The sequence below is a fragment of the Anomaloglossus baeobatrachus genome, chromosome 4 (assembly GCF_048569485.1).
Source record: "Anomaloglossus baeobatrachus isolate aAnoBae1 chromosome 4, aAnoBae1.hap1, whole genome shotgun sequence".
Taxonomy (NCBI): Eukaryota; Metazoa; Chordata; class Amphibia; order Anura; family Aromobatidae; genus Anomaloglossus; species Anomaloglossus baeobatrachus.
In genome coordinates this window covers 630,216,236-630,243,520 of record NC_134356.1, presented here as the reverse complement: position 1 = coordinate 630,243,520, position 27,285 = coordinate 630,216,236, and the positions used below count along the sequence as shown (strand labels likewise).

Genomic DNA, 27,285 nt, shown 5'->3' with positions numbered 1-27,285 from the left:
AGTGGAACATTCTGCAATGGCCAAGTCAATCACCAGATCTTAACCCAATTGAGCATGCATTTCACTTGCTCAAATCCAGACTTAAGACGGAAAGACCCACAAACAAGCAAGACCTGAAGGCTGCGGCTGTAAAGGCCTGGCAAAGCATTAAGAAGGAGGAAACCCAGCGTTTGGTGATGTCCATGGGTTCCAGACTTAAGGCAGTGATTGCCTCCAAAGGATTCGCAACAAAATATTGAAAATAAAAATATTTTGTTTGGGTTTGGTTTATTTGTCCAATTACTTTTGACCTCCTAAAATGTGGAGTGTTTGTAAAGAAATGTGTACAATTCCTACAATTTCTATCAGATATTTTTGTTCAAACCTTCAAATTAAACGTTACAATCTGCACTTGAATTCTGTTGTAGAGGTTTCATTTCAAATCCAATGTGGTGGCATGCAGAGCCCAACTCGCGAAAATTGTGTCACTGTCCAAATATTTCTGGACCTAACATTATATAATATATATATATATATATATATATATATATATATATATATATATTAAAAAAAGAAAAAACAAAAATTCATGGGAGAGAGATCATCCTAACAGAGATCGGATTATGTCCAGAAAGCTCCAGTGTACAAGAATGATTCAGAGCCAGGATATTGATCATCACTATCCAGAATTTCGAACGATGGATCGCGTGTTGTCTACTGTATATAGAAGGGATATCACAGCTCACCTCCTCCACCTCCTGGCATAATCACCAGCTAGATCTCCTGTACAAAACAATAATTTACAGCCAGACTATTGATCATCACAGACAGGATTACAATGACACCTCTATATACACAATACATTACATAGGATCCACCGCTCCCAAAAACACATAGTTATGGAGCATTTCCTCTCCCTCCCAGATCAGAGCATGCCCGGAAAATGGTCCAATGTAAGACAATGAGTCAGGGCAAATCTACTGCCTATGTCCATGTAGCCACCTGTACAACACAGGGAGTATGAGTCTAGTATTGAGCTTAGTAGCAGTATGAAATATGCAGGATTTTCAACATATTTTTAAATAGATTGTGATACGAAGATTAAACTCCTTCACCTGCAGGTGACTTTCAGTTTTTCATTTTTTCCTCCCCTTCTTCCAAGTGCCATAACGTTTTTATTTTTCTATCAATATAACCATATGAAGGCTTGTTTTTTTGCAGGACAAGTTGTAATTTTGAATGACCCATTCATTCCAAATTCATTTGTACCCATTCAATCTGCCCCATATTGTACTGAAAAAACGGGAAAAAATTCCAAGTGCAGTGAAAATGCAAAAAAAACAAAAAAAAACCCCACAAACAATTGTTTCAGTTCTTTTATTTACCATTTACCATGTACACTATATGGTATAACTCGCATAGAATTATGATTCCCCAGGTCAGTCTGAGTACTGAGATACCAAACATGTATAGTTTTATTTCAAATTAATTTGTGAAAAAAAGAATTAAGAAATTTGTATAAAAAATTATATATATATATGATATATAAAATAAAAAAAATCAAAAATAAAATAAATAAAAATTGTTATTGGTGCTATTTTTGGAGACATGAAACATTTTTCATCTTTGGGATCTGGGGCTCAGTGACCGCTTATTTTTTTGCGCCCTGAGCTGACGTTTTTTTACGGACACCATTTTTGATTAGATGCAATTGCAATGTTGCGGAGGCCCAAAAAAAAAAAAAAAATAAAAAAAAAATTGTTATGCTGTTTACTGATCGGACCAATTTAATATTTTGATACATCGGACAGTTCTGAGATCAGCAATACCAATATGTTTTTGTTTTTAATTATTTTATTTTCAAGGGGGCGAATGGAGGGTGATTTTTTTTTTATTTTGTTCATATTTTGAAAAATCTTTTTTTTTTTTTTTCCACTTTTTATTGCTAGAATCCTTGGGAGCCTTGAAGATGAGATCGCCCGATCGCCTGTGTTGTACAGAGCGGGGCATCAGCATTAGCACCGCTGCTCCTATGGAGGTCACTAGCATCCGGCGTTTTCGGGAAGATCATCATGATAGACACAGGGGTCATCACAACCCATCTGCGCCCCGCAATCACATCACGGCACCACCAATGGGAGTGGGGAATGGCGCACTCCCCGCCAGCACGTGATAAATCCCGCTGTCGGAGATTGACATTAGCATTTAACTAGTTAACAGGAGCGGGCAGATATCGAATCCGCTTGCGGCTGTTAGAGGCAGATGATGGCTGATCAGACAAGCCGATAAGCAGGGACAGATGTGGTTTTGCGTGCAAGGGACATGACCTTGGATGTAAATATAAGTCATAGGTAGTGAAGGGGTTAAGGAAAAAAAAAAATACAATCCATATAAAACCCTGATTAAGGTTAATTTTCTGCTGACACCATTGGCTTTAGAGGCAGGAATGTCACCAGTAGGGTGGCCACAAATCTGAGGACTTAATATTAACGGAAAACAGTCGGCAGGTTTTTACTGTTTAATCTGAGAGCAGCATAATGTAGGGGCAGAGACCAGGATTCCAGGGATGTGTCACTTACTGGGCTGTTTGCTGTAGTTTCAACACTATCAGTGTTTTATTAGCAGGAAATTAGCACTGAAGGACTATGTTGCTTAGCAGGCAGTCACGCTAATCTGTGTAACCCCGCCTCCATTACTGATTGGCAGCTTGCTGACAATATACGATGTACACAGCTGCCAATCAGTGGTGTGGGCGGGGTTATTCACATCATCGCATTCTGAACTCTGTTAGATCTACAGCAGAGAAAACAGGGATTCTATCAAAACTGCACAAAGCAGCCCAGTAAGTGATACATCGCTGATATCAGGATCTCTGCCCCTACATCATGCTGCTCTCAGATTACACAGGAAAAACCTACTGACAGATTTTCTTTAACTGTGATAAAGGGAAGAAATCTTTCAAAAAAGCTCTACTATTGTTCATAAAACGATTTTTCTGATGCACAGTTGCAAATACCTGGCATGGACATTGTTACATCAGCTTGTAGCCGCCTGCACCCGACACTAGGAGGAGTGTACAGCACAATCAAATAAACAGAGGCTCCCCCTAGTGGTGGCAGAAGGTAGTCAGAATTTAACTCAATGAATATATGGTGAATTTTCAGTTTTATATTTGATAATATTAAAAAATAAATAATGAAGTGCTCTTCGCGATGAATAAGAACTTTTGGACCAATTTTGCTCACAACACAAGGTAGGTAAAAAATATAAAATGTGTATAATGTTTTTAGACACGGACCTTGAAGACAAATTTCTAACAACCGAAGAGAAATAATAAGAGAAATAATCGGCATTTAATGCTGCAAATAACAGACAGATGAGATTAGATGGAGACGGGACAAGTGATTTCAGAGGGATAAACTGCTGGGCGAAATCACATCTCATTTGGCAGAAGACGCGATGGCAGATGGCGAGGAACCCACTGTACAACCCACAGCCTGCGGAGCAGAGGCACACAGGGCAAGAGAGTATGGCCAGATCCAAGAGGGAAACAGAAGGGCATCGGCATCTTATAGCCTGATCCCCCCTCTCCTGTACACTTTATAAGATTTGCATTACATCTGTGCATAAAGAGGGCAGAAGGGGACGATCACACCCCTCACCCTGCCTGCAGAATAGAAAGCCGTGCTCACACATGGTGCACATGAGGTACACCGCGATCCAGCACTGAAAAGCAACATTTAGGATTGAAGGAATATTATATTATATTATATTATAATATATATATATATATATATATATATATATATATATATATATATATATTTTACATATATTACATTACATATATATTTATTACATTACATATACATACATATCTATATATACACACACATATATATATATATATATATATATATATACACATATATACACATATACATACACACACACACACACACACACACACACACACACACATACATACATATATATATATTTGAATTTTTCATCATTTTCCCACATTTCAGGCTTCAAACATAAAGCTAAAAAAAAACCTTATATTTTATGGTGATGAACCAACAACAGGTGGGACACAATTGTGAAGTTGAATGAAATTTATTGCTTATTTTAAACTTTTATAAAAAAACAAAAACTGAAAATTGGGGTGTGCAATATTATTCATCCCCTTTAAGTTAATATTTTGTAGCGCCACTTTTTGCTGCGATTACAGCTGCAGTCGCTTGGGGTATGTGTCTATCAGTTTTGCACATCGAGAGACTGAAATTCTTGCCCATTCTTCCTTTGCAAACAGCTGGAGCTGAGTGAGGTTGGATGGATGTTTGTGATCAGCAGTTTTCAGCTCTTTCCACAGATTCTCGATTGGATTCAGGTCTGGACTGTGACTTGGCCATTCTAACACCTGGATACGTTTATTTGTGAACCATTCCATTGTAGATTTTGCTTTATGTTTGGGATCATTGTCTTGTTGGAAGACAAATCTCCGTCCCAGTCTCAGGTCTTTTGCAGACTCCAACAGGTTTTCTTCAAGAATGATCCTGTATTTGGCTCCATCCATCTTCCCATCAATTTTAACCATCTTCCCTGTCCCTGCTGAAGAAAAGCAGGCCCAAACCATGATGCTGCCACCATGTTTGACAGTGGGGATGGTGTGTTCAGGGTGATGAGCTGTGTTGCTTTTACACCAAACATATCGTTTAGCATTGTGCCCAAATAGTTTGATTTTGGTTTCATCTGACCAAAGCACCTTCTTCCACATGTTTGGTGTGTCTCCCAGGTGGCTTGTGGCAAACTGTAAACACTTTTTATGGATATCTTTGAGAAATGGCTTTTTCCTTGTCACTCTTCTATAAAGGCCAGGTTTGTGCAGTGTACGACTGATTGTTGTCCTATGGACAAACTCTCCCACCTCAGCTGTAGATCTCTGCAGGTCATCCAGAGTGATCATGGGCCTCTTGGCTACATCTCTGATCAGTCTTCTCCTTGTTTGAGGGACGGCCGGGTCTTGGTAGATTTGCAGTGGTATGATACTCCTTCCATTTCAATATGATCGCTTGCACAGTGCTCCTTGGGATGTTTAAAGTTGTGGAAATCTTTTTGTAACCAAATCTGGCATTAAACTTCTCCACAACAGTATCACGGACCTGCCTGTTGTGTTCCTTGGTCTTCATGATGCTATCTGTGCTTTAAAACTGAACACTGAGACTATCACAGAGCAGGTGCATTTATACGGAGACTTGATTACACACAGGGGCTTATATTTATCATCATCAGTCATTTAGGACAACATTGGATCATTCAGAGATCCTCAATGAACTTCTGGAGTGAGTTTGCTGCACTGAAAATAAAAGGGTATGAATAATATTGCACGCCCCAATATTCAGTTTATTATTTTTTTGAAAAGTTTAAAATAAGCAATAAATTTCGGTCAACTTCACAATTGTGTCCCACTTGTTGTTGATTCTTCACCAGAACATTAACATTTTTATCTTTATGTTTGAAGCCTGAAATGTGGGAAAAGGTTGAAAAATTCAAGGGGGCCGAATACTTTCGCAAGGCACTGTGTACACACACACACACGGGGAAAAAGTATTTTGTCAGCCACCAATTGTGCAGGTTCTCCCACTTAAAAAGATGAGATTTGCCTGTAATTGACATCATAGGTGACCACAACTATGAGAGACAAAATGAGAAAACAAATCCAGAAAATCACCGCGTCTGATTTGGTAAGATTTTTTTTGCAAACTATGGTGGAAAATAGGTATATAGTCACTTACAAACATGCAAGATTTCTGGCTCTCACAGACCTGTAACTTCTTCTTTCAGAGGCTCCTCTGTCCTCCACTCATTACCTGTAGTAATGACACCTGTTTGAACTTGCTATCAGTATAAAAGACACCTGTCCACAACCTCAAACAGTCACACTCCAAACTCCACTATGGTGAAGACCAAAGAGCTGTCAAAGGACACCAGAAACAAAATTGCAGCCCTGCACCTGGGAAGACTGAATCTGCAATAGGCAAGCAGCTTGGTGTGATGAAATCAACTGTGGGAGCAATAATAAGAAAAAGGAAGACATACAAGATCACTGATGATCTGAGGTTCCACACAAGATCTCACCCCATGGGGTCAAAATGATCACAAGAACGGTGAGCGAAAATCCAAACCCACACAGGGGGACCTAGTGAATGACTTGCATAGAGCTGGGACCACCGGAACAAAGGCTACTATCAGTAACACACTACGCCACCAGGGACTCCGATCCTGCAGTGCCAATTAAGTTCCCCTGCTAAGTACATGTCCGGGCCCGTCTAAAGTTCGCTAGAGAGCATTTGGATTATCCAGAAGAGTATTGGGAGAATGTCATATGGTCTGATGAAACCAAAGTAGAACTGTTTGGTAGAAACACAACTGGTCATGTTTGGAGGAGACAGAATGCTGAGTTGCATCCAAAGAACACCATACCTACTGTGAAGCATGCGAGTGGCAATATCATGCTTTGGGGCGGTTTCTCTGCAAAGGGACCAGGACGACTGATATACATGTACATAAAAGAATGAATGGTAAATGTATCGTGAGATTTTGAGTGCAAACCTCCTTCCATCAGCAAAGGCATTGAAGATGAAACATGGCTGGGTCTTTCAACATGATAATGATCCCAAGCACACCACCAGGGCAACGAAGGAGTGGATTCATAAGACACATATGAAGGTCGTGGAGTGGCCTAGCCAGTCTCCAGATCTGAACCCCATAGAAAACCTTTGGAGGGAGTTGAAAGTCTGTGTTGGCCAGTGACCGGCCCAAAACATCACTGCTCTAGAGGAGATCTGCATGGAGGAATGGGCCAACCTTATGAAGACTTACAGAAAATGTTTCACCTCTGTCATTGCCAACAAAATATATAACATAAAATATTCAGATGAACTTTTGTTATTGACCAAATACTTATACATATACAGTATATTCCACATAGAAGAAAAATCCCACATGAAAAATAATAAAAAAAAAATAAAGATCAAAAAATAAATAAAAAAACTGTCCGAGGGATACAAATCAGAAAATATGATCCTAATAACGGCATAAATAAGGAGCCGGCTCTAATTTTATGTGCTGCTGACATCAAAAGGAAGCCGCTCGCTATTCATAGGGGGATGTTTATTTTAACTTGAAAGGGGCAGTGTGACAAATTACAATAACCCTAATGTGTTTGTAGAAAGCGCCATCTACATACAGTAACTCCACCTCTACATCCACATCAATCTATGGAATAAGAACGAGCGTCTATCATAGGGAGAATGGGTGAAGCGGACGTCCTCTACCTTCTACTGTAACCTGCAATAGTCTGAACACCTGTTCTATATACAGCAGTGCCACAGCATTGTATATAGAAGAAATCACAGCCTCCTATGAACGCCGGACACGGACTGGCTTTCACAGGAGTACTGTAACTGTCATCAGCAGACCCCGGCAGTCATCACAACTCATCAGCATCCCATGATCGAGTCGCGGCGGCGCTGAGGAGCGCTCAGAACAGCGCACCCCTTGCCAGCACCCGTTAAATATCACTATTAGTGAGTGAAGGCGGCATTTAACAGGTTCCACTCATGGCTGTTAGAGGCAGATGAAGGCTTAAATCACTCAGCCTTCATCTGCAGGGAAAGAGCAGTAGAGAGACGACTTAAGACCTACACAGCGTGTCAATAGTCATAAAGGGGTTAAAAAGGGAATCTCAGCAGGTTTTTGCAATGTATTCCGAGAGCAGCATGATGGCTAGGCCATCTATGTAAAAGTAGTGGACAACCTCTTTAAAAAGAGGCCAAAGTCTTCCCATAAATGAGCGCCGAAGGACTGTATACACAAGTTGACTGACGCTCGATTACTAGCCCGTTCATACAGCTAACACAAACCAAAAGGGACAGAACAATCATAAATATGATGAATCCGTTCCCATACAGCATGCATATAGTCAGCAGCACATCTCGCTTACACAGCTTGATGTACTGCCGAGAGCAATGATATTTAGGTTGGCAGAAACCATCCCATCAGCCGGGCCTATTGCTGGACTGATGATCAGGAACGGGCACTCTTATGACGCTTAGTCAGCCATTAGCAGACCCACAGAATAGGAACTGATCTGCAGTATCCAGCAGCAGCCGCTACACTGAACGAAGGCAAACTGGTGATGGAAGCAGCTGATCATTTGGTGGTGGGGGGGGGGGGGGTTGCTGGGTGTTTGAACCCCACCTATCTGTTATGGATAAGCTATCCGAAAGACTCATCAATAGCATAAGACTGAAAAACTCTTTAACCATATGTGAAACTGTCCCTAAAGTGGAACCATCACCGAAGACTACACCGGAGCGATTGACTGATCCCCGGGAGACTCCCCAGTGTCCACTGATCCCCGGGAGACTCCCCAGTGTCCACTGATCCCCGGGAGACTCCCCAGTGTCCACTGATCCCCGGGAGACTCCCCAGTGTCCACTGATCCCCGGGAGACTCCCCAGTGTCCACTGATCCCCGGGAGACTCCCCAGTGTCCACTGATCCCAGGGAGACTCCCCAGTGTCCACTGATCCCCGGGAGACTCCCCAGTGTCCACTGATCCCCGGGAGACTCCCCAGTGTCCACTGATCCCCGGGAGACTCCCCAGTGTCCACTGATCCCAGGGAGACTCCCCAGTGTCCACTGATCCCAGGGAGACTCCCCAGTGTCCACTGATCCCAGGGAGACTCCCCAGTGTCCACTGATCCCAGGGAGACTCCCCAGTGTCCACTGATCCCAGGGAGACTCCCCAGTGTCCACTGATCCCAGGGAGACTCCCCAGTGTCCACTGATCCCAGGGAGACTCCCCAGTGTCCACTGATCCCAGGGAGACTCCCCAGTGTCCACTGATCCCAGGGAGACTCCCCAGTGTCCACTGATCCCAGGGAGACTCCCCAGTGTCCACTGATCCCAGGGAGACTCCCCAGTGTCCACTGATCCCAGGGAGACTCCCCAGTGTCCACTGATCCCAGGGAGACTCCCCAGTGTCCACTGATCCCAGGGAGACTCCCCAGTGTCCACTGATCCCAGGGAGACTCCCCAGTGTCCACTGATCCCAGGGAGACTCCCCAGTGTCCACTGATCCCAGGGAGACTCCCCAGTGTCCACTGATCCCAGGGAGACTCCCCAGTGTCCACTGATCCCAGGGAGACTCCCCAGTGTCCACTGATCCCAGGGAGACTCCCCAGTGTCCACTGATCCCAGGGAGACTCCCCAGTGTCCACTGATCCCAGGGAGACTCCCCAGTGTCCACTGATCCCAGGGAGACTCCCCAGTGTCCACTGATCCCAGGGAGACTCCCCAGTGTCCACTGATCCCAGGGAGACTCCCCAGTGTCCACTGATCCCAGGGAGACTCCCCAGTGTCCACTGATCCCAGGGAGACTCCCCAGTGTCCACTGATCCCAGGGAGACTCCCCAGTGTCCACTGATCCCAGGGAGACTCCCCAGTGTCCACTGATCCCAGGGAGACTCCCCAGTGTCCACTGATCCCAGGGAGACTCCCCAGTGTCCACTGATCCCAGGGAGACTCCCCAGTGTCCACTGATCCCAGGGAGACTCCCCAGTGTCCACTGATCCCAGGGAGACTCCTCCGTGTCCACTGATCCCCGGGAGACTACTCCATATGTCCGACTTTGGACTGACAATTCTTATTTTTCTCTCTACAGAAATAAGCTGCTGTCAGTTTTCTGCCGGCGGCTCTTTCATAGCGAACAAGGGAAGAAGAGAACCAAGTGCTCCGGTGTATGGGAGGATCGGGCGCGATGGTTAGACCGGCAGCAGTGTAACGTGTGCTTTGGTTCAGAGCATCGAGGACGGATCTCTCCCGAGCAGCGTAATCTAATTTCTCTATGAAGGAGTCTCTCTTACTACCGTAATGCGTTTTCACAGCCAGACCCCCTGTTACATACACAATGACAACACTTTCGGGAAGGTAGTCGCTGACTTTGGATTAGTATTTACTTTTCCAGAAGATCACGTCTGGACGGCGGAGTTTCTTTACCATATTTAATTGAAGTTATTCCAGAATCCAAAGACTTCAGACAAAGTCTAAACTTAATTTCTTTGTCTTTTTTTGTAATACTACTACTATGGAAACCCCATACACATGACAGTCAGCCAAGCCACTGATTTTAGCAAGGCCAGATGATTTGTTGGGGGGGGAGGGGAGGGATCCACTGACTTTCGGTCAACAGATGATGTGGTGTAAGATCGAGATCAGGCAGATTGAATTTGCATGTCTGATCCTTTCCAGGGGCATTATGCTGCCAACAGATACTGGTAGGGAGTGTGGTTAGGAGATAGCAGACAGCCAAATAGAAGTCTGATCAGTATTTAAAGTCCCGGTAATCTCTGGCCGCTCTTCTTCCATACTGGCCGGTCCCCCGCCGCTCTCTGTACATCCCATCTTCTAGAGGTACCAGCTAATGCCCATCCGCTCTTCTTCAATGCTTCCCGGTTCCCCGCTGATCTCTGTACATCCCATCTTCAAGAGGTACCGGCTAATGCCTGGCCACTCTTCCATGCTGGCTGGTCCCCCACCGGTCACTGTACATCCCATCTTCTAGGTACCGGCTAATGCCCATCCGCTCTTCTTCCATGCTGGCCGGTCCCCCGCCGGTGTCTGTATATCCAGTTTTCTAAAAGGTCTTGGCTAATGCCCGACCACTCTTGTTCCATGCTGCTCAGTCCCCAGTCAGTATTTATATATCCTGTTTTCTAAAGGTCCCGGCTATTGTCCAGCCGCTCGTCTTCCATGCTGCCCGATCCCCAGCCAGTCTCTATATATCCAATTTTGGCCGGAGAGACGTCACTGCCGCAGTAGGACACCTCCCAAATCTTCCAGTCCAGGAACACCTAGGACACGATGGATTAGCTGGTCTTACTAAAATCAAGTTTGGACAGAGGTCATTATATGTGCACGTCGGCCACATTGGAGTCCTGTAAGCAGTCAACCCGGTCTTCCAAGCACCAAATAATCCATATTGCCTCTTGCATGGTGCAAACGGCAAATTTTGCAGAGAGCCCAGGTCACGGCCCCAGTAAAGAGTGACCACGGGATCACGGCACACTTCAACACGCCATGGTTGTTATTATTTGCACGGGTTGCACGCTGAAAATTGAATTACAATGAGGCTAATCAGCATGCAGGTTCTCAGGACACATCTGAAGGTCAAAATTGTAAATTTGAGGAAAAAAAAAACCCCAAAAATACATAGATTTGAGTTGGCCATAAACTTTACACAGTTGTCATGTGGTAACTATTTCTCCAGATACCAGTGCTCTTAGGCTATGTGCACACAGTGCGTTTTTCGCGGCGTTTTTCGGGTGCGTTTTTGGCCTCAAAACTGCAGGACTTTGCTTCCCCAGCAAAGTCTATGAGTTTTCATTTTTGCTGTCCACACACATCTGTTTTTTTTCAGCTGCGTTTTTGTGGTGCCACAAAAACGCAGCATGTCAATTATTCCCGCGTTTTTCACTGCGCTTTTCATCCATTGAGTGCAATGGGATGTTGAAAGACGCAATGAGAAACGCAAATAGCTGCGTTTTGGTGCGTTTTGAAGACCAAAAACGCAGCTATAAACGCAGGAGGTGGGTAGTAAAGTGACGAGTACAGGAAGAGGATTCCTTCTGTCAGTATATACAGAAGCGTGAATCCTCCCGGTACCGTCACCGCCTCTTCCACCTCCCGTCCTGTGCATGTATGCTGCCGTGCGGCGCCATGTCTGGGCGGGAGGTGGAAGCGGCTGCAAAGACAAAAGTTAACAGTAAAAAAAAAAAAAGTTATACTCACCTGTGTGCAGACTCCCGGTGCCATGCCCGCTCCCATCTCCTCTCACGGTATCGCCACCCCCGCTCCGGCTGTGTGCAGACGGCCGGGAAACCTCCGATGGATGCAGGACCTGGCGATGGATCACCTGATGTAGTCACCTGACGCATCAGGTGATCTTAAGTATCGCGGTGACGCGGGCGCCCGGCCGGTATCAGCGGATGCGTCAGGAGACTTTATCCCTGATTACCGACAGCTGCTGCAGCGATCGGACGGGATCAGACTCCCGCCCCATCGCTCCAGGAGCTGCCGATAATCAGCACATGAGTATTTTTTTTTTTTTTGCACTGATGCATCAGCTGATTGTATAAACTGCTTTTATACAATCAGCTGATGTGTGATGGGATTCAGCCCCTTGAACCTGACACATCATCTGATCGCTTTGCCTTCCAGCAAACCGATCAGATGATATTGGATGCGGATTGGACGGCGCGGGACCCTGACCCAGGATTACTGCGGAGCGGGGTTCTTTATTTCAATAAAGATGGAGTCACTAATTGTGTTGTGTTTTATTTCTAATAAAAATATTTTTCTGTGTGTTGTGTTTTTTTTATCTTTACTAGAAATTCATGGTGGCCATGTCTAATATTGGCGTGACACCATGAATTTCGGGCTTAGGGCCAGCTATACAGCTAGCCCTAACCCCATTATTACCCGGCGAGCCACCCGGCATCAGGGCAGCTGGAAGAGTTGGATACAGCGCCAGAAGATGGCGCTTCTATGAAAGCGCCATTTTCTGGGGTGGCTGCGGGACTGCAATTCACAGCGGGGGTGCCCAGAAAGCATGGGCACCCTGCACTGTGGATTCCAATCCCCAGCTGCCTAGTTGTACCCGGCTGGACTCAAAAATTGGGCGAAGCTCACGTCATTTTTTTTTTTTAAATTATTTCATGATATTCATGAAATAATTTAAAAAAAAGGGCTTCCCTATATTTTTGGTTCCCAGCCGGGTACAAATAGGCAGCTGGGGGTTGGGGGCAGCCCGTACCTGCCTGATGTAGCCGGCTAGCATAGAAAAATATGGCGAAGCCCACGTCATTTTTTTTGTTTGGGGGGCAAAGAAATCCTGCATAGAGTCCTGGAAGGAGGATGCTGAACCTTGTAGTTGCTGTCTGCTCTCCTGCATACACTATTGGATGGAGTATGCTGAGCCTTGTAGTTCTGCAGCTGTCTGCTCTTCTGCATACACTAGTGGAGAATGAAGAACACATTGAAGAAGGAAATGACATCAGACCTTTTTTTTTTGTTCACTGATAAAAAACGCATAAGGACAGTGTGAGCAAAAACGCAGCAAAACACGCACCAAATCGCGGAAAAACGCGTGCGTTTTTGCCACGTTTTTTCGACGCAGGTGCGTTTTTGTGCGTTTTTAGCGGCCAAAAACGCACAAAAACGCAGCGTCAAAAAAACGCAGTGTGCGCACATAGCCTTATTTGGGAAAAGGGGGACACCTCTGCCAGATGCTTATCACCCCCCTAGGAAACAATGTATCCTCCGGTTGTTGAAGCCCTCATTCCTGATCCTTCTCCCCAACATCTGCTGCATTGGGGGAATTGGGACACCCACAGTAGATGAATTTCCAGTCCTACTGAGTTTCGCTTGCCTTTAACTAATGTGTAGATGAAGGTCCGACACTTGGCATCCCCACTGATTAGCTGTACCCTGAGGACCTGCTAACTGCTGATCGGGGGTCAGACACTCGGTGGTCTCATCGATCTGATAGGTCATCAGTACTGCTGTCCTGGACAACTCATTTACACTCTTCAGAGCCCTTCCATACTTATGTCATTGCTTTCTGAGGTCATAGACAGGGCATCCATAACATACCTGATGCCCTATAAACTAGCCAGATTCAGAAGGGGTCTGTGTGAGACCCCATTACTGTCCCAACAATCTTATATTTATGAGATTTTCCAGATCTAGAGATAAGCATCACCGGATGTATTTATCTTCTCCAGTGTTGATGTAGGAGATAATCTGCTCCACAAACCCCGAAGAAAAACACATGAAAATCCGCCTCCGGCTGCAATAAACAGTTTATCAGATACGGCTGGAGAGGGATGGAGGTGAAGAAAACCCCGTCCTGCGCTCCACCTTGTACAGAACCAGGGAGCCCGCACCACCTTCTGTCCTGAGCGATTACTATGTGTTTTAGGTTTTGTGTGAAGTTTAGCTGCAAGATTAAAGAGGTTCTGCAGCAACTAGAGTCTGCATACCAATAGATTTTGCTCCAATGGTGCATCTTAAAGGGATCGGACCTGACCTGTCGGGCCCTGTTCACACTGTATTTGTGCACTGCATTCTGGGTTCAACCTCAGCAGGATCCAGACCACCCTCCCAACGGGGCCAAAGACTAGAAGGAGTTCCACCATGGGTTCATGTGAACTCTGTTTCTTAAGAGATGTGACTGGCCCAAGGTTTGGTACAGTAGCCAAATTCGGTCCTAACGATGCTGAATAATTCCCCAAAAGCTAAAAAAAGGGCAATGGGTCAAGTGTCCGATGTACAGAAACTAAAGTACCACTAGAACTTTGGCCGTACTTTTTGCCCCGTTCCCACCCAACGACAGTCTGTGGGGCAGATCAAAGTGCACATGCGCAGGAGCGCAATGGAGACCTCTGTGTGGATGATGTAGGAAGCCTCATCCACATGGGGATCGGCAGGAGGACGGCAATGGAACCAAGAGAGGAGGCGCCGGACCAAGAGCAGCGACCCATCGCACCCGACCGCCCCCCTAGGCGAGAATAAGGTGATTTTTACATTATACAGCGCGGCTTGGGCTCTTATATATAGTATTCTAGAATCTATATATATAATTGCCTTATTCTGTCTGTCTGTCTTGCTCCAAAATTGTGTCACGGTGAGTGTGATTACAATGACAACCGTCTGATTGGCCGCTGGGCTCGGCCTGGCCCCCCCCCCCACGGATTGGTTGCCGCTGGGCTCGGCCTGGCCCCGCCCCCCCCACGAATTGGTCGCTCGCCTCGGCCTGGCCCCGCCCTCCGCATAGATTGACCGCTCGCCCTGGCCCTCCGCACGCATCGCCAGACATACCCTTGCGATGCTGGGATCATGACGGAGCCGGTGAACGCTGGTAACCATTATACACATCGGGTAACTAAGGTCCCTTGGTTACCCGATGTGTATCATAGTTACCAGCGTACACCAGCTCCCGGTACACATGTGCAGGGAGCCGGCATTATACTCCTCTCCCCCCAGGACGACTACTCCTATTACAGTCCTCCTATTATACTCCTCTCTGTGTATAATAGAACTATTATAGCATGGAGGATGGAGCACGATGGGGGGTGCGCAGCATGGGGGATGGAGCACGATGGGGAGTGCGCAGCATGGGGGATGGCGCACGATGGGGAGTGCGCAGCATGGGGGATGGCGCACGATGGGGAGTGCGCAGCATGGGGGATGGCGCACGATGGGGAGTGCGCAGCATGGGGGATGGCGCACGATGGGGAGTGCGCAGCATGGGGGATGGCGCACGATGGGGAGTGCGCAGCATGGGGGATGGCGCACGATGGGGAGTGCGCAGCATGGGGGATGGCGCACGATGGGGAGTGCGCAGCATGGGGGATGGCGCACGATGGGGAGTGCGCAGCATGGGGGATGGCGCACGATGGGGAGTGCGCAGAATGGGGGATGGCGCACGATGGGGAGTGCGCAGCATGGGGGATGGCGCACGATGGGGAGTGCGCAGCATGGGGGATGGCGCACGATGGGGAGTGCGCAGCATGGGGGATGGAGCACGATGGGGAGTGCGCAGCATGGGGGATGGAGCACGATGGGGAGTGCGCACCTCCCCCCAAAACACACACACCGCCACACGCGCACCACACAACACACCACACACACACTGGGAACCACAAACACCGCCCTACACAGACACCCACAAACACAGACAACGCCGCACACACCCAACACCCAACACACAAACACCGCAGCATACACAAGTATACGCACATACCGCGCAACACACACACATTGCACAAAACATACCTCCCCCCAAAACACACACACACATACACACACACCCCACACCCACACAAACCGCGCAACACACAAACAACACCGCTCTCACCCCCCGCCACACCCAGAACATGTACAGCGCCCTACACAAACACTTGGTAACTACACACAACAACATATATATATATATACATATATATATACATATATATATATATATATATATATATATATATATATATATATATATATATATATATATAAACAAAAATCATACATTAACTACACAATATGTAAATTCTAGAATACCCGATGCGTAGAATCGGGCCACCTTCTAGTGGTGTATATATAAGATCTCACTGGTGGTGGCTGCAGCTTAAAGGGGTCAAATCTGGTGACAGGTTCCCTTTAACACCTTGCCTCTCTCCAGGACGTAATAGCAAATCATGTTGAGGGTTGTAGGTGTATGGTGAAGCTCAGGAGCTGAGCATGCTCCAAAAAGGGCGTGTGCTGGCTGTCATACACACCGGCCTCTAACAGCAGCGATCAGAGTCAGCCCTAATCACTGCTGACTGCCATTTAAAATATCTGGTGTTTGGGTATGTGAGCACATTGAGAATTTGGTTGCAGAAATTTCTGCACCATGTCGGCATCTTTCGACAGGAGAACACAGCGCAAAAACATTTTTTTTTATGCATTTTTAGAAATTTGAAGTCATTGATTGAAAAAAATTGCTGCAAAAATGCTGAATGAATGTACACGCTGCAGATTATTTTCTACACCAAATCTGCAAGGAGAAAACACTCAATGTGTGCACAGCACTTCAGGATTCTCATTGACTGCTGCCATCAGGATTTGCTTGCAACTTTGTGACAAATATACAGTCAAAAACCGCGATAAACACGCACTTTGTGTATACAACCTAAACCTCACAGGCAGAAGCTAAAGGCTAGACCTTAATAATGAAGCTTTACAAGATATGGTACAATTTCAAGCCCCCTAGGAAAACTAAAAAAAAAGAAAGTCAATTGCAATAAAAAAAAAAAAAAAATAGTAAAATAAAAATTCTATATATTTATTTATTACACACACCGTATATAGCAGAGGTCTCAAACAAGCAGCCTGTGAGGCCGAGCCTGATCGCAGCTCTATCCACTCTGCTTGCACTGTACAATCCAGCGCTCTGGACACAGCTGAAACATGCTGCCTCCAAAATGCTGCAAACACTGATCAGCACGCAGCCCTGAGGGAACGGGAGGAAAGGCAAGGAGAATTTTTTTTTTTGCGCTTGTGAAAAGTGGCATAATAGGGGACAAGGATATGGGCACAATACTACTAAGGATGGGCACAATACTACAAGGATGGGCACAATACTACAAGGATGGGCACAATACTACAAGGATGGGCACAATACTACAAGGATGGGCACAATACTACAAGGATGGGCACAATACTACAAGGATGGGCACAAAACTACAAGGATGGGCACAATACTACAAGGATGGGCACAAAACTACAAGGATGGGCACAAAACTACAAGGATGGGCACAAAACTACAAGGATGGGCACAAAACTACAAGGATGGGCACAAAACTACAAGGATGGGCACAAAACTACAAGGATGGGCACAAAACTACAAGGATGGGCACAATACGAATATATAACAATGCAAACAATGCGTCCACTCTCAATTTTTTTTCTATGTGCGGCCCATTCCCCCAGCTGAGTTTAAGACCCCTGGTATATAGTATCTTTGGAAACGCTGAAAAAAAATTAAAAACCCAAAAGATACATCTGGGTCTAGAAAAGTCCTATTTATAATATAAAATTAACCCATAACATAAAAAGGAAGAAAATAAGAAAACAACAAGGGTGAGAGATCAGAGTACTATACCTCTGCTAAAGAAAAAAAAGAAAAGAAAAAAAACCACAACATGCCATGATACAGCTCTATTGATGGAAAAATCTTAAAAATTATGACTTGGGAATAAGGCTGCGTTCCTAGCATGAGCTTTTGGTGAGTTTTTGGCGTTGAACATTATAGTTGCGTTAAAAATGCGGCATCTTAGGCTTTGTGCGCACTAGAAATGTGAAGTTTCTCAAGAAAATTTCTTGAGAATCTTCTGGGAGTGGAAGATTTCCGGACCTCCGGAAAAAATCCGCACCAAATCCGCGGTAAATCCGCATGCGGATGTGCCGCGGATTAGCCGCGATTTTCCCGCAGGTTGTTCCCTGCGGATTTTGCAGGCTGTACTGCAGAAATCCGCAGGTACCTGCGGAAAAGAATTGACATGCTCATTTTCTCAAGAAATTCTCAAGAAAATCTTCAAAGAAATTTCTTGAGAAAAATCCGCAGCGTGCGCACAGCTATTTTTTTTTCTCATAGGATTTGCTGGGAAATGTATGCACAAAGATTGCAGACATTTCTCAAGAAATTTCTGCAGCAAATCCACGGTCCTATAGTCGGTGCTATTCTTAGGGCCCTGTAACAGAACCGGAAGGGAACATCAGTATAGGGCAACATTCACGAAGGTCACTCACCCATACCAGGAAAAGAACGGATACCGGCTTTGGAGGACGGGACGAACGATTTGTCCGGTCCTTGGAGGATGCAGAGTCCTCGGTCCTCTTACGACCCGTGGAACTCCTGGTGTCACTCGAGTCTTTACGTCCAGCATCTCTGGATGGAGAGGTGTCCCGAGCAGGGGAGTCGCGGGGACTTCCCATCTTTGTAGAAGTGGCCTGTTTCTGCCACTGAAGACTCAAATAGAAAAGGAAGCCCGCTTCTTAATCCTCACCACTCCTGCAGCTCTGTTTGATTACTGCAAATTCCAGACACGTCCGAAGGAGGAGTCCACGAGTCTCCCAGCCATCCGTTCACCCGGAAGTGCCTTTCGCTTCCGGGTCCCTGCAGGAAGTCGCGCGTGAGCTGACGTGGCAGTATCCGGACACGCCCCCCCCGGCACATGCTCCACAATCCCGAAGGAGTTGGAATCATGCAGCACAGGGAGAGCACCGTTCCACGAACAGCCTACTTACCGGCGCGATCCTGCAGGCGCCATTTCCCCAGAGGATTAGACCAAGCCGAGGGAAAGAGGACGGGATGCACCGGAGGATGGAGTCCACGAGGGGAGCTCCACCGACCGTGCTTCTGGAATCCTGAGCTCCGCCGTTCCCTTAGACACCGCACGGACTCCTAGACCCAGGTATAGTAGGTTCCGATCCTTCCAGGACAGGAAACCAACTGATGAGGGAGGGGGACCGCCCCTTTTTATCTGTAGGTTTCCTGTCCTGAAGGGGGCGGATCCCTCTCTCGTGGGTGCTGTCGTGGCGAAATGAAAAAATCCGCAGCGTGCGCACAGCTATTTTTTTTTCTCTTAGGATTTGCTGGGAAATGTATGCACAAAGATTGCAGACATTTCTCAAGAAATTTCTGCAGCAAATCCGCGGGTAAAACGGCCTAGTGTGAACATAGCCTTACAGTTCCAGTAAATTGGAGGGGATTTCTAGAAATCTCATTCCCACTCCGTGTACTGCGGTGCAGATTTTAAATCCACGTCAGATTCTATTGCGGATACACTGAGGTTTATGAGCCAATTTCCCCCCCTAAACTCATATTAAATGCAGAAAATCTGCAGGTAAAAAACGCACATATGTTTTTATTGAGCTCTGTGATGGAAAAGCATCAAAAACGCATGTAATCCGCACCCAAATATAATCAAAAGTTTTGTCAAAACCAAATACCTGGAAGGATCAAAAACAATATATTCAAAACACGAAACCAAAAACAGACAAAAATGTGATAAAAACACATTAATAAAACGGGAACAAAAATGCACACAAAAAAACACAAGTCATTCATTTAAAACCATAGGTAAAGAAATTTTGCAACATCAAAAGCTCACTAAAAGTTCATCGGGGGAATGTAGCTTAAAAGGAAAAAAAAAATAAAATTACCAAAAGTAAAAAAAATAAAGTAAAAAGAGGACGGAATCAGTAGGCTGTGTGTGCACAGTGCTTTTTTGGTGCAGTTTGCGGTCCTAAACTGCATGTATGACCTTACCCAGCAAAGTCTATGAGTAATCTGAAAGGCTGTGCACACGCTGCTTCTTTTTTGCCTGCAGTTTTGGTTGCAGAAAAAAGCAGTAGCATGTCACTTCTTTTCTGCGTTTTACCATTGACTATGTTACAAAAACGTGGCAAAACCCATGCGTTTATTGGCCAGAGGTGCGTTTTTCGTTAGAGGAACAAAACTGCAGTGTGTGCACATAGCCTTAAAAGGTTAAATATATAATATATATATATATATACACACACACACACACACACACATACATATATATATACACATACACACACACACACACACACACACACACACACACACACACACACACACTACAGCTGCTGTAGAACTTCGAGGGAAAAAAAATACATAATTACTTACTGGTAATTGTTTTTTTTCGAACCCATGACGGCACCATGAATATAAGGGTGCCGTCATAGGGTGAGGGAAAAAAAGCTCTTCAAGTTAGTGGGTTGGTAACACTAGTGCGACCATCACTTTCCCAGGTAAGGAGTTCCCAGTCTGACTCCTCTTGTAATGCCTATGACACGTATAAACCCGTCACCATATTTCCCCCCACCATTTAGGTGTAGTTTCATCTCTTCATCCTCAACATACATTACAGAGGATGTTATCACGACATTATTAGGCCACGGATTCTCTTTGGTCAAGTTCTTAAAGGGTCTGTCCATTTATTTTGCTAATAAGGCCTAAAAAGAAAGCGAAGCCTGTCTTTGTTGCCCATAGCAACCAATCAGAACTCAGCTTTCATTTCATAAACAGCTCTGGTGAAATGAAAGAGGAGCTGTGATTGGTTGCTATGAGCAACAAAGGCCTTTCTGAGAGAACAGGCCTCGGCCCTCTGATAATTCCTCCTCATTATGTTTTCCTCTAATCTCCTAATCTACCCTGTAATATTCCACAGGACACAAATCCTAATTTGAGGCCTTTTCCTCAAACGAACCTTCCACATCCTCATACACCCATATTATTATAGCTGTGATACACAATTATCCGGTCTCCGAGACGTAACCTATCATTTCCACCTGTAAGGAGACTACAACAAGACGTAGGTCTCCTCGTGCCGGCCGCCTGTCATGCCAATACCCCCCTTACTTGGGTATTTCGTACAGAAAAAGGTCAAAATTATTAATATTTCAAGGGAGAGATCATACATAAACCCCCTCATGATGTACATAGTCTCCTGAAGACCAATCCTTTCTCATAAGTCCTATTTGGGTAGGTATGGTGCCATGTTCTGGTGCCCCCCTATGAGCCACCGATGAAAGTCACCAGGCCCCAGTGCACACTGCCATCGGGTAGGTTTCTGACTCTATTCAAACACAATGCCTTTTTCAAATGGATTCGGCCCGGAATCCCCCTGAAAACACACAGCGAAACGGTCTAAAACATTGACATAATCCACAGCACTGCTAAAACAACATTGCTGTGCACAGTATCAACCTTTATTATTTTTATTTGACAACCATTGAGGGATTAAAAGAAGCAATATGTTCATTTTTCGGGCAGCTTCTGCTTGGAAGCCGCACGCTTTCTTAAAGCACACCGATCACCAGGATTTTTCTATATAACCTGAAGGCAGTGCTATACTGGCACTATCATGTTGAGTCTATACATACCTGTAGTTGTCAGCTTGGATGTTTACGTTTTGAAACACAAGCAAGTAAAATTTGTAAAATCTGCAGTTTGTTAATGACAGCAGCTGAGGATCAGCTGATAGAAGGGGGTGGGTATTCATAGTTTCCCCCTCCCCTTGTTATTTAAGCTAATTCTATTATATAATGGTTTTACTTTTACAAAAAGGACACGTACCGATCAGAAGGGGCGGGGCCTCAGCCAACATAGCCGATACCAGGAAGCAAGATTTTGTTGGCTGATGCCCCGCCCCTTCTGGTCACATGGATATGACATCAGCACAAGTCCTTTTAGTCACAAAGTAAAACAATTGTATAAATAGAATTAGCATAAATAACAGGGTACGAGGATAACTATGAATACCCCCCAGCTATCAGCTGATCGGCAGCTGCTGTCACTCAACAAGCTGCTGATTTTACTTGCTTGTGTTTCAAAACCTATACATCCGAGCTGACCACTAAAGGTATGTATAGAATCAGCCTGATAGTGCCAGTATAGCACTGGCTTTAGGTTATATAGGAAAATCCTGGTGATTGGTACACTTTAATGAATGTATAGAGAAAAGACACTGGTGGCAGAGACGCTGCGAAAACGAGAACAAGACACCGACGAAGCCGCTTCTGGAAAACGGTGCTTCCAAGGGTTTGTGACAAAAAAAATGCAGCATGTTCATTCTTCCTGCGTTTTTGTCAACATTTCTCACAAAAACGCATGTTGTGAAAAACGCACCGAAAACGCACCTTCAATTACAAGCGTTTTTTGTGACATTTCCAGACTCTCACAAACTTTTGACAAATAAAACGCAGCCAAATATGTGCGCATAGCAAATCTGACTTCTCATAGACTTTGCTGGGAAGTCAAATGTCCGAAAGTTGTGACAACAAAACCGCAGCAAAAAAATGCAGCATGCGCATGTAGCCTATAGTTTTTCAAAAAAAATTTTACATGGTTTTTGTGCATGGGGGTTTTCTGCTTCAATTGATTCAGAAGTCAAATTTGGAGCTATTGATTTTCTAAGCAGAAATGCATCAATAACGGACGTGTGGATTCTTTTTACATGTGGGGGGGAGAAAAAAAAAAAAAAAAGACAAAAAAACCCAGCAACATAAAGATGTATTTTTCTTGAAATCACTAGAAAGCTTAACCCTAGAGTATCTGCGGTGGTTTTCAGTGCTGATTTTAAAGCAGAATCTGCTCTTAAGATCATGTAAAGAATGCTTTGAACAGTCTTTGAATGCTCTTTTTATGTGGATTTTAAAGGATTTTGATATACACAAAAAAAAACCTTTGAACATACTCTTGGGATATGTTCACAAGAGGTGGAAATATCTGAGATGCTTCATTTCTGAAGAGATTTTTAAGGCTATGTTCACACAGGGCATTTTGGACCCTTTTTTGCGCTTTTTTTTTGTAAAATCCATGCTAATAAAACACTGCCTTTATTGTCCCTGCAAAGCCTTTGAGACTCCAGAAATCTCATGCGCGCACACACAAAAAACACTTGCATTTTTTTTTCCAACCTCCTTGGTTTTTGCCACGTTTTTGACAGAATGTCAACTCTTTCACCGTTTTTGCAGCCATTTTTCAGCCATACAAATCAATGAGGAAGTGCAAAACCGCGGCGAAACCCCCCCCCAAAAAAACACGCCAAAACCACAGGTTATTTACTGCCAAGAGATGAGGTTTTATAAATTATTATGTTTTGCTACAGAAAAAAAATGCTGCAAAAAAGCCCTGTGTGAACGTAGTTTTTATTTTATGCTTTATTTCTATTTTGCCGCTTTTTGACTTAAGGTTCAAAGAAGTGACATTAATCACTCTGCCTGATCCCATCATTAAATTAATCTCTCCAGCACTCATTGGATCTCATATAGTGGATCCATTAGATCCAATCTGGTATCTGCTGGAGATGAACAATTAGGCTGTGTGTGTACTGAGCATTTTTGCACTTTTTTGGGTGCGTTTTTTCGGCTCAAAACTGCAGGACTTTGCTTCCCCAGCAAAGTCTATGACTTTTCATTTTTTGCTGTCTGCACACAACTTTTTTTTTTAGCTGCGTTTTTGAGCTTAAAAAAAAAATAAAAAAAAATATGGACATGTCAATTCTTTCCTGCGTTTTACTGCGTTTTTACCCATGCAATGCATTGGAAAAACGCAGCAAAACGCAGTGATCAAAAAGCAGCAAAACGCAGTAAAGACGCGTGTGTTTTTTACCGGTGCGTTTTTGCACGTTTTTTTGCAGCCAAACAAATGCTGTGTGCGCACGTAGCCTTAAGCTTATGTGTGCATGCTGCGTTTTTGGCCACAAAAAATGCACCGGTAAAAACGCACGCATGCGTTTTTACCGCGTTTCGGTGCGTTTTGTCCTGCGTTTTTCAAGTGCATTGCATAGGAGAAAAAACACGCAGAAAAGAATTGAAATGTTGTGTTTTTTGTCAGCTCAAAAACGCAGCTAAAGAAATCTGCTTTAGGTTCTCTCTTTAGTGCAAGAAAATTCCATTAAAATATTGCAAAATTTGCACTAAACTTTCAAATTCCATAAAATTAAGGTGGCGGGGACTTGAGTATATTAGAGAGAGAAAAAAAAAAAAAGACTTTTTTCAAAGTCAATTGATGAATCCGCTGAAAACATCTGGAAATCCCAAACCACAACAGTGACGAACAAAGAAAGAAAAAAAAAACAAAAAAAAAAAAAGGCAAAAATACAAATATGTTCTGGCGATGACTGTACAGGCTGCAGCGGTGACATCACACCTACAGTGCTGCAGCCAATCACTTGATTTGTCAATCAAGACTGTGCAAGCTGTTGATTGGCTGCAGCAGACAATCACACTGCTCTGCCAATCAAGAGAGCGCAAGCCACTGATGGGATGTCATGCTGCAGCCAATCAGTGGCTTGCGCTCTCTTGATTGGCAGAGCAGTGTGATTGTCTGCAGCAGTGACATCCCACCTACAGCGCTGCAGCCAATCACTGCTCTGCTGATCAAGACCTTGTAAGGCACTGATCACCTGCAGAGGTGACTTTACACCTACAGCTTATCACTGCTCTGCCGGTCAATACCGTGCAAGCCTCTGATAGTCTAGCTGTAAGTGTGATGTCAGAGATGCAGACGATCATTGGCTCACGCTGTCTTGATCGGCAGAGCAGTGATTAGCTGTAAGTGTGATGTCACCGCTGCAATCACTGCTCTGCCGATCAAGATAGCGTGAGCCAATGATCGTCTGCAGTGGTGACATCATAATCTACAGCCAATCACTGCTCTGCCGATCAAGGCAGCGTGAGCCACTGACTGCCTGTAGGTGTGATGTCACCGCTGCAAACAATCACTGCTTTGCTGATTAAAGACAATGTGAGCCGCTGATTGTCTGCAGCGGTGTTGCTGTGAAAAAAGTGCACAAACTGGATGACAACACGCCAATTGATGCTGCGGCTGTCAGGGAATATTTCACCCATCACAGTGAAAAACAGGTGAAAAATTGCAGGAATTCACAGCTTTTCTACAACGAAATCCACAGCGGGATATAACTGTAGGCACAAAACTTCCACCAACAACACAGGAGGAGAAAAAAAATTATTTTTCCACTACTTTTTAGACAGAAGATATATTATTATTATTATTATTATTATTAATAATAATAATTAAAAATTTTAATGACACCTCTATATTTCCTGGGTTACTGGTAAAAATCAGGAGAATTAAAAATATTAATTTTAGTAATAAAAATAATATTCACAGAAAATAATTTAAAAATGAGAACAAATGTTAAGAAAATAAAATTAAAAATATTAATTATAAAAAAAATAAAAATAAAAAATACAATAATGAAATGCGAGTGCCCAGTCCCAGCCTCTTACCTTCTCGGGCTTTCAGTAGGACGGTATTGGCCACAATATTTTCCAGTTCCATTATGTCCAGCAGACGGAGGAGCAGTCATTCACCGGACGCAGCGATTATCCGGGGGGCTCATCAATCTGGGGCCCTAACACTGCAGTTTCTCCCCCGGGATGGGGAGGGGTCTTCTAATATAGGTATAAAACCCTGTATCTGGATGTGCAGGGTCCGGGTCCCCAGCAGTGTACGGGGGTGAGGGGCCGGGTCCCCGCCGGCACAGTGTATGGGGGTGAGGGGCCGGGAGGATGAGCCCCTGTGATGTGGGCAGATCACGGGCAGGCTGTGCGGAGGGCCCGGGACTCTGATAATGGGAGGGTCCCCGGAGATGTGGGGGCAGCGGGGGCTCAGATTGGGGGGATCCGAGGAGAATCACTTATCGGGGAGCCGGAGCCCCATAATCAGCAGCTGCGGCAGCGGAGGGCTGTGCCCTGAATCTCCCCGGTGATGGCAGGATCCGCGGGCGGCAGCTGGACGGATACTCCCCGGAGCTGGTCCCTGCCCGGGGGTGCAGATCCCGGGGCAGCAGGAAGTCACAGGGAACTGGAGGCGGCGGAGGCAGGAGGTGCAGGCTACATCCTAGTGGCTGAAGGACCTGTGATGATGTCATCACCATGTGACCGGTCACGTGTGTGTGGGAGGAGCCAGACGGTGAGAGTCGTGTGTGTGTGTGTGTGTGTGTGTGTGTGTGTGTGTGTGTGTGTGTGTGTGTGTGTAGAGTGCAGGGCTGTGTGTGTGTAGTGCAGGGCTGTGTGTAGAGTGTAGGGCTGTGTGTGTGTGTGTGTGTAGTGTAGGGCTGTGTGTGTACAGTGCAGGGCTGTGTGTGTGTAGTGTAGGGCTGTTTGTGTGTGTACAGTACAGTGCAGGGCTGTGTGTGTGTGCAGTGCAGAGTTGTGTGTGTGTGTGTGTACAGTGCAGGGCTGTGTGTGTGCAGGCTTTGTGTGTGTACAGTGCAGGGGTGTGTGCCTACAGGGCAGGGCTGTGTGTGTGTGTGTGTGTATAGTGCAGGGCTGTGTGTGTACAGTGCCGGGGTGCGTGTGTGCAGGGCTGTGTGTGTGTGTATGTACAGTGCAGGCCTGTGTGTGTGTACAGTGCAGGGCTGTGTGTGTGTACAGTGCAGGGCTGTGTGTGTGTACAGTGCAGGGCTGTGTGTGTGTACAGTGCAGGGCTGTGTGTGTGTACAGTGCAGGGCTGTGTGTGTACACAGTGCAGGGCTGTGTGTGTATATGTACAGTGCTGTGTGTGTGTGTACGGTGCAGTGCTGTGTGTGTGTGTACGGTGCAGGGCTGTGTGTGTGTACAGTGCAGGGCTGTGTGTGTATACAGTGCAGGGCTGTGTGTGTGTACAGTGCAGGGCTGTGTGTGTACACAGTGCAGGGCTGTGTGTGTATATGTACAGTGCTGTGTGTGTGTGTACGGTGCAGGGCTGTGTGTGTGTACAGTGCAGGGCTGTGTGTGTGTGTGTGTGTGTGTGTGTGTGTGTACGGTGCAGGGCTGTGTGTGTACGGTGCAGGGCTGTGTGTGTGTGTACAGTGCAGGCCTATGTGTGTGTACAGTGCAGACCTGTGTGTGTGTGTGTATACAGTGCAGGGCTGTGTATGTGTGTGTGTGTGTGTGTGTATATATATATATATATATATATATAGATATATATTCAAAGCAAGAAGGCCTGCGGAGACACCATCACATGTTTCTCAACGCTGGCAGGAAACTAGCCAGGTCTTTCACCGGGAAGGAACAACCACGGGAAGGGCAGTCTCCAGTCAAGGAGACCACCTATGCCAAACATGGTATCCATCCACAGACAGCCGTTTCGGGG

The 27,285-nt window shown here is 45.4% G+C and overlaps 1 protein-coding gene across 2 annotated transcripts in view; it reads right to left on the bottom strand.

Moving 5' to 3' along the window:
• LOC142304207 (G protein-coupled receptor kinase 5-like) overlaps positions 1-26,049 on the bottom strand; it is a 144,669-nt gene extending 118,620 nt beyond the window's left edge. For both annotated transcript variants that reach the window (XM_075346373.1, XM_075346374.1), the window contains exon 1: positions 25,434-26,049. In XM_075346373.1, the coding sequence (XP_075202488.1) occupies positions 25,434-25,485 (52 nt within the window). In that variant the 5' untranslated portion in view covers positions 25,486-26,049. The remainder of the gene's footprint in view (positions 1-25,433) is intronic.
• Positions 26,050-27,285: the final 1,236 nt, after the last annotated feature.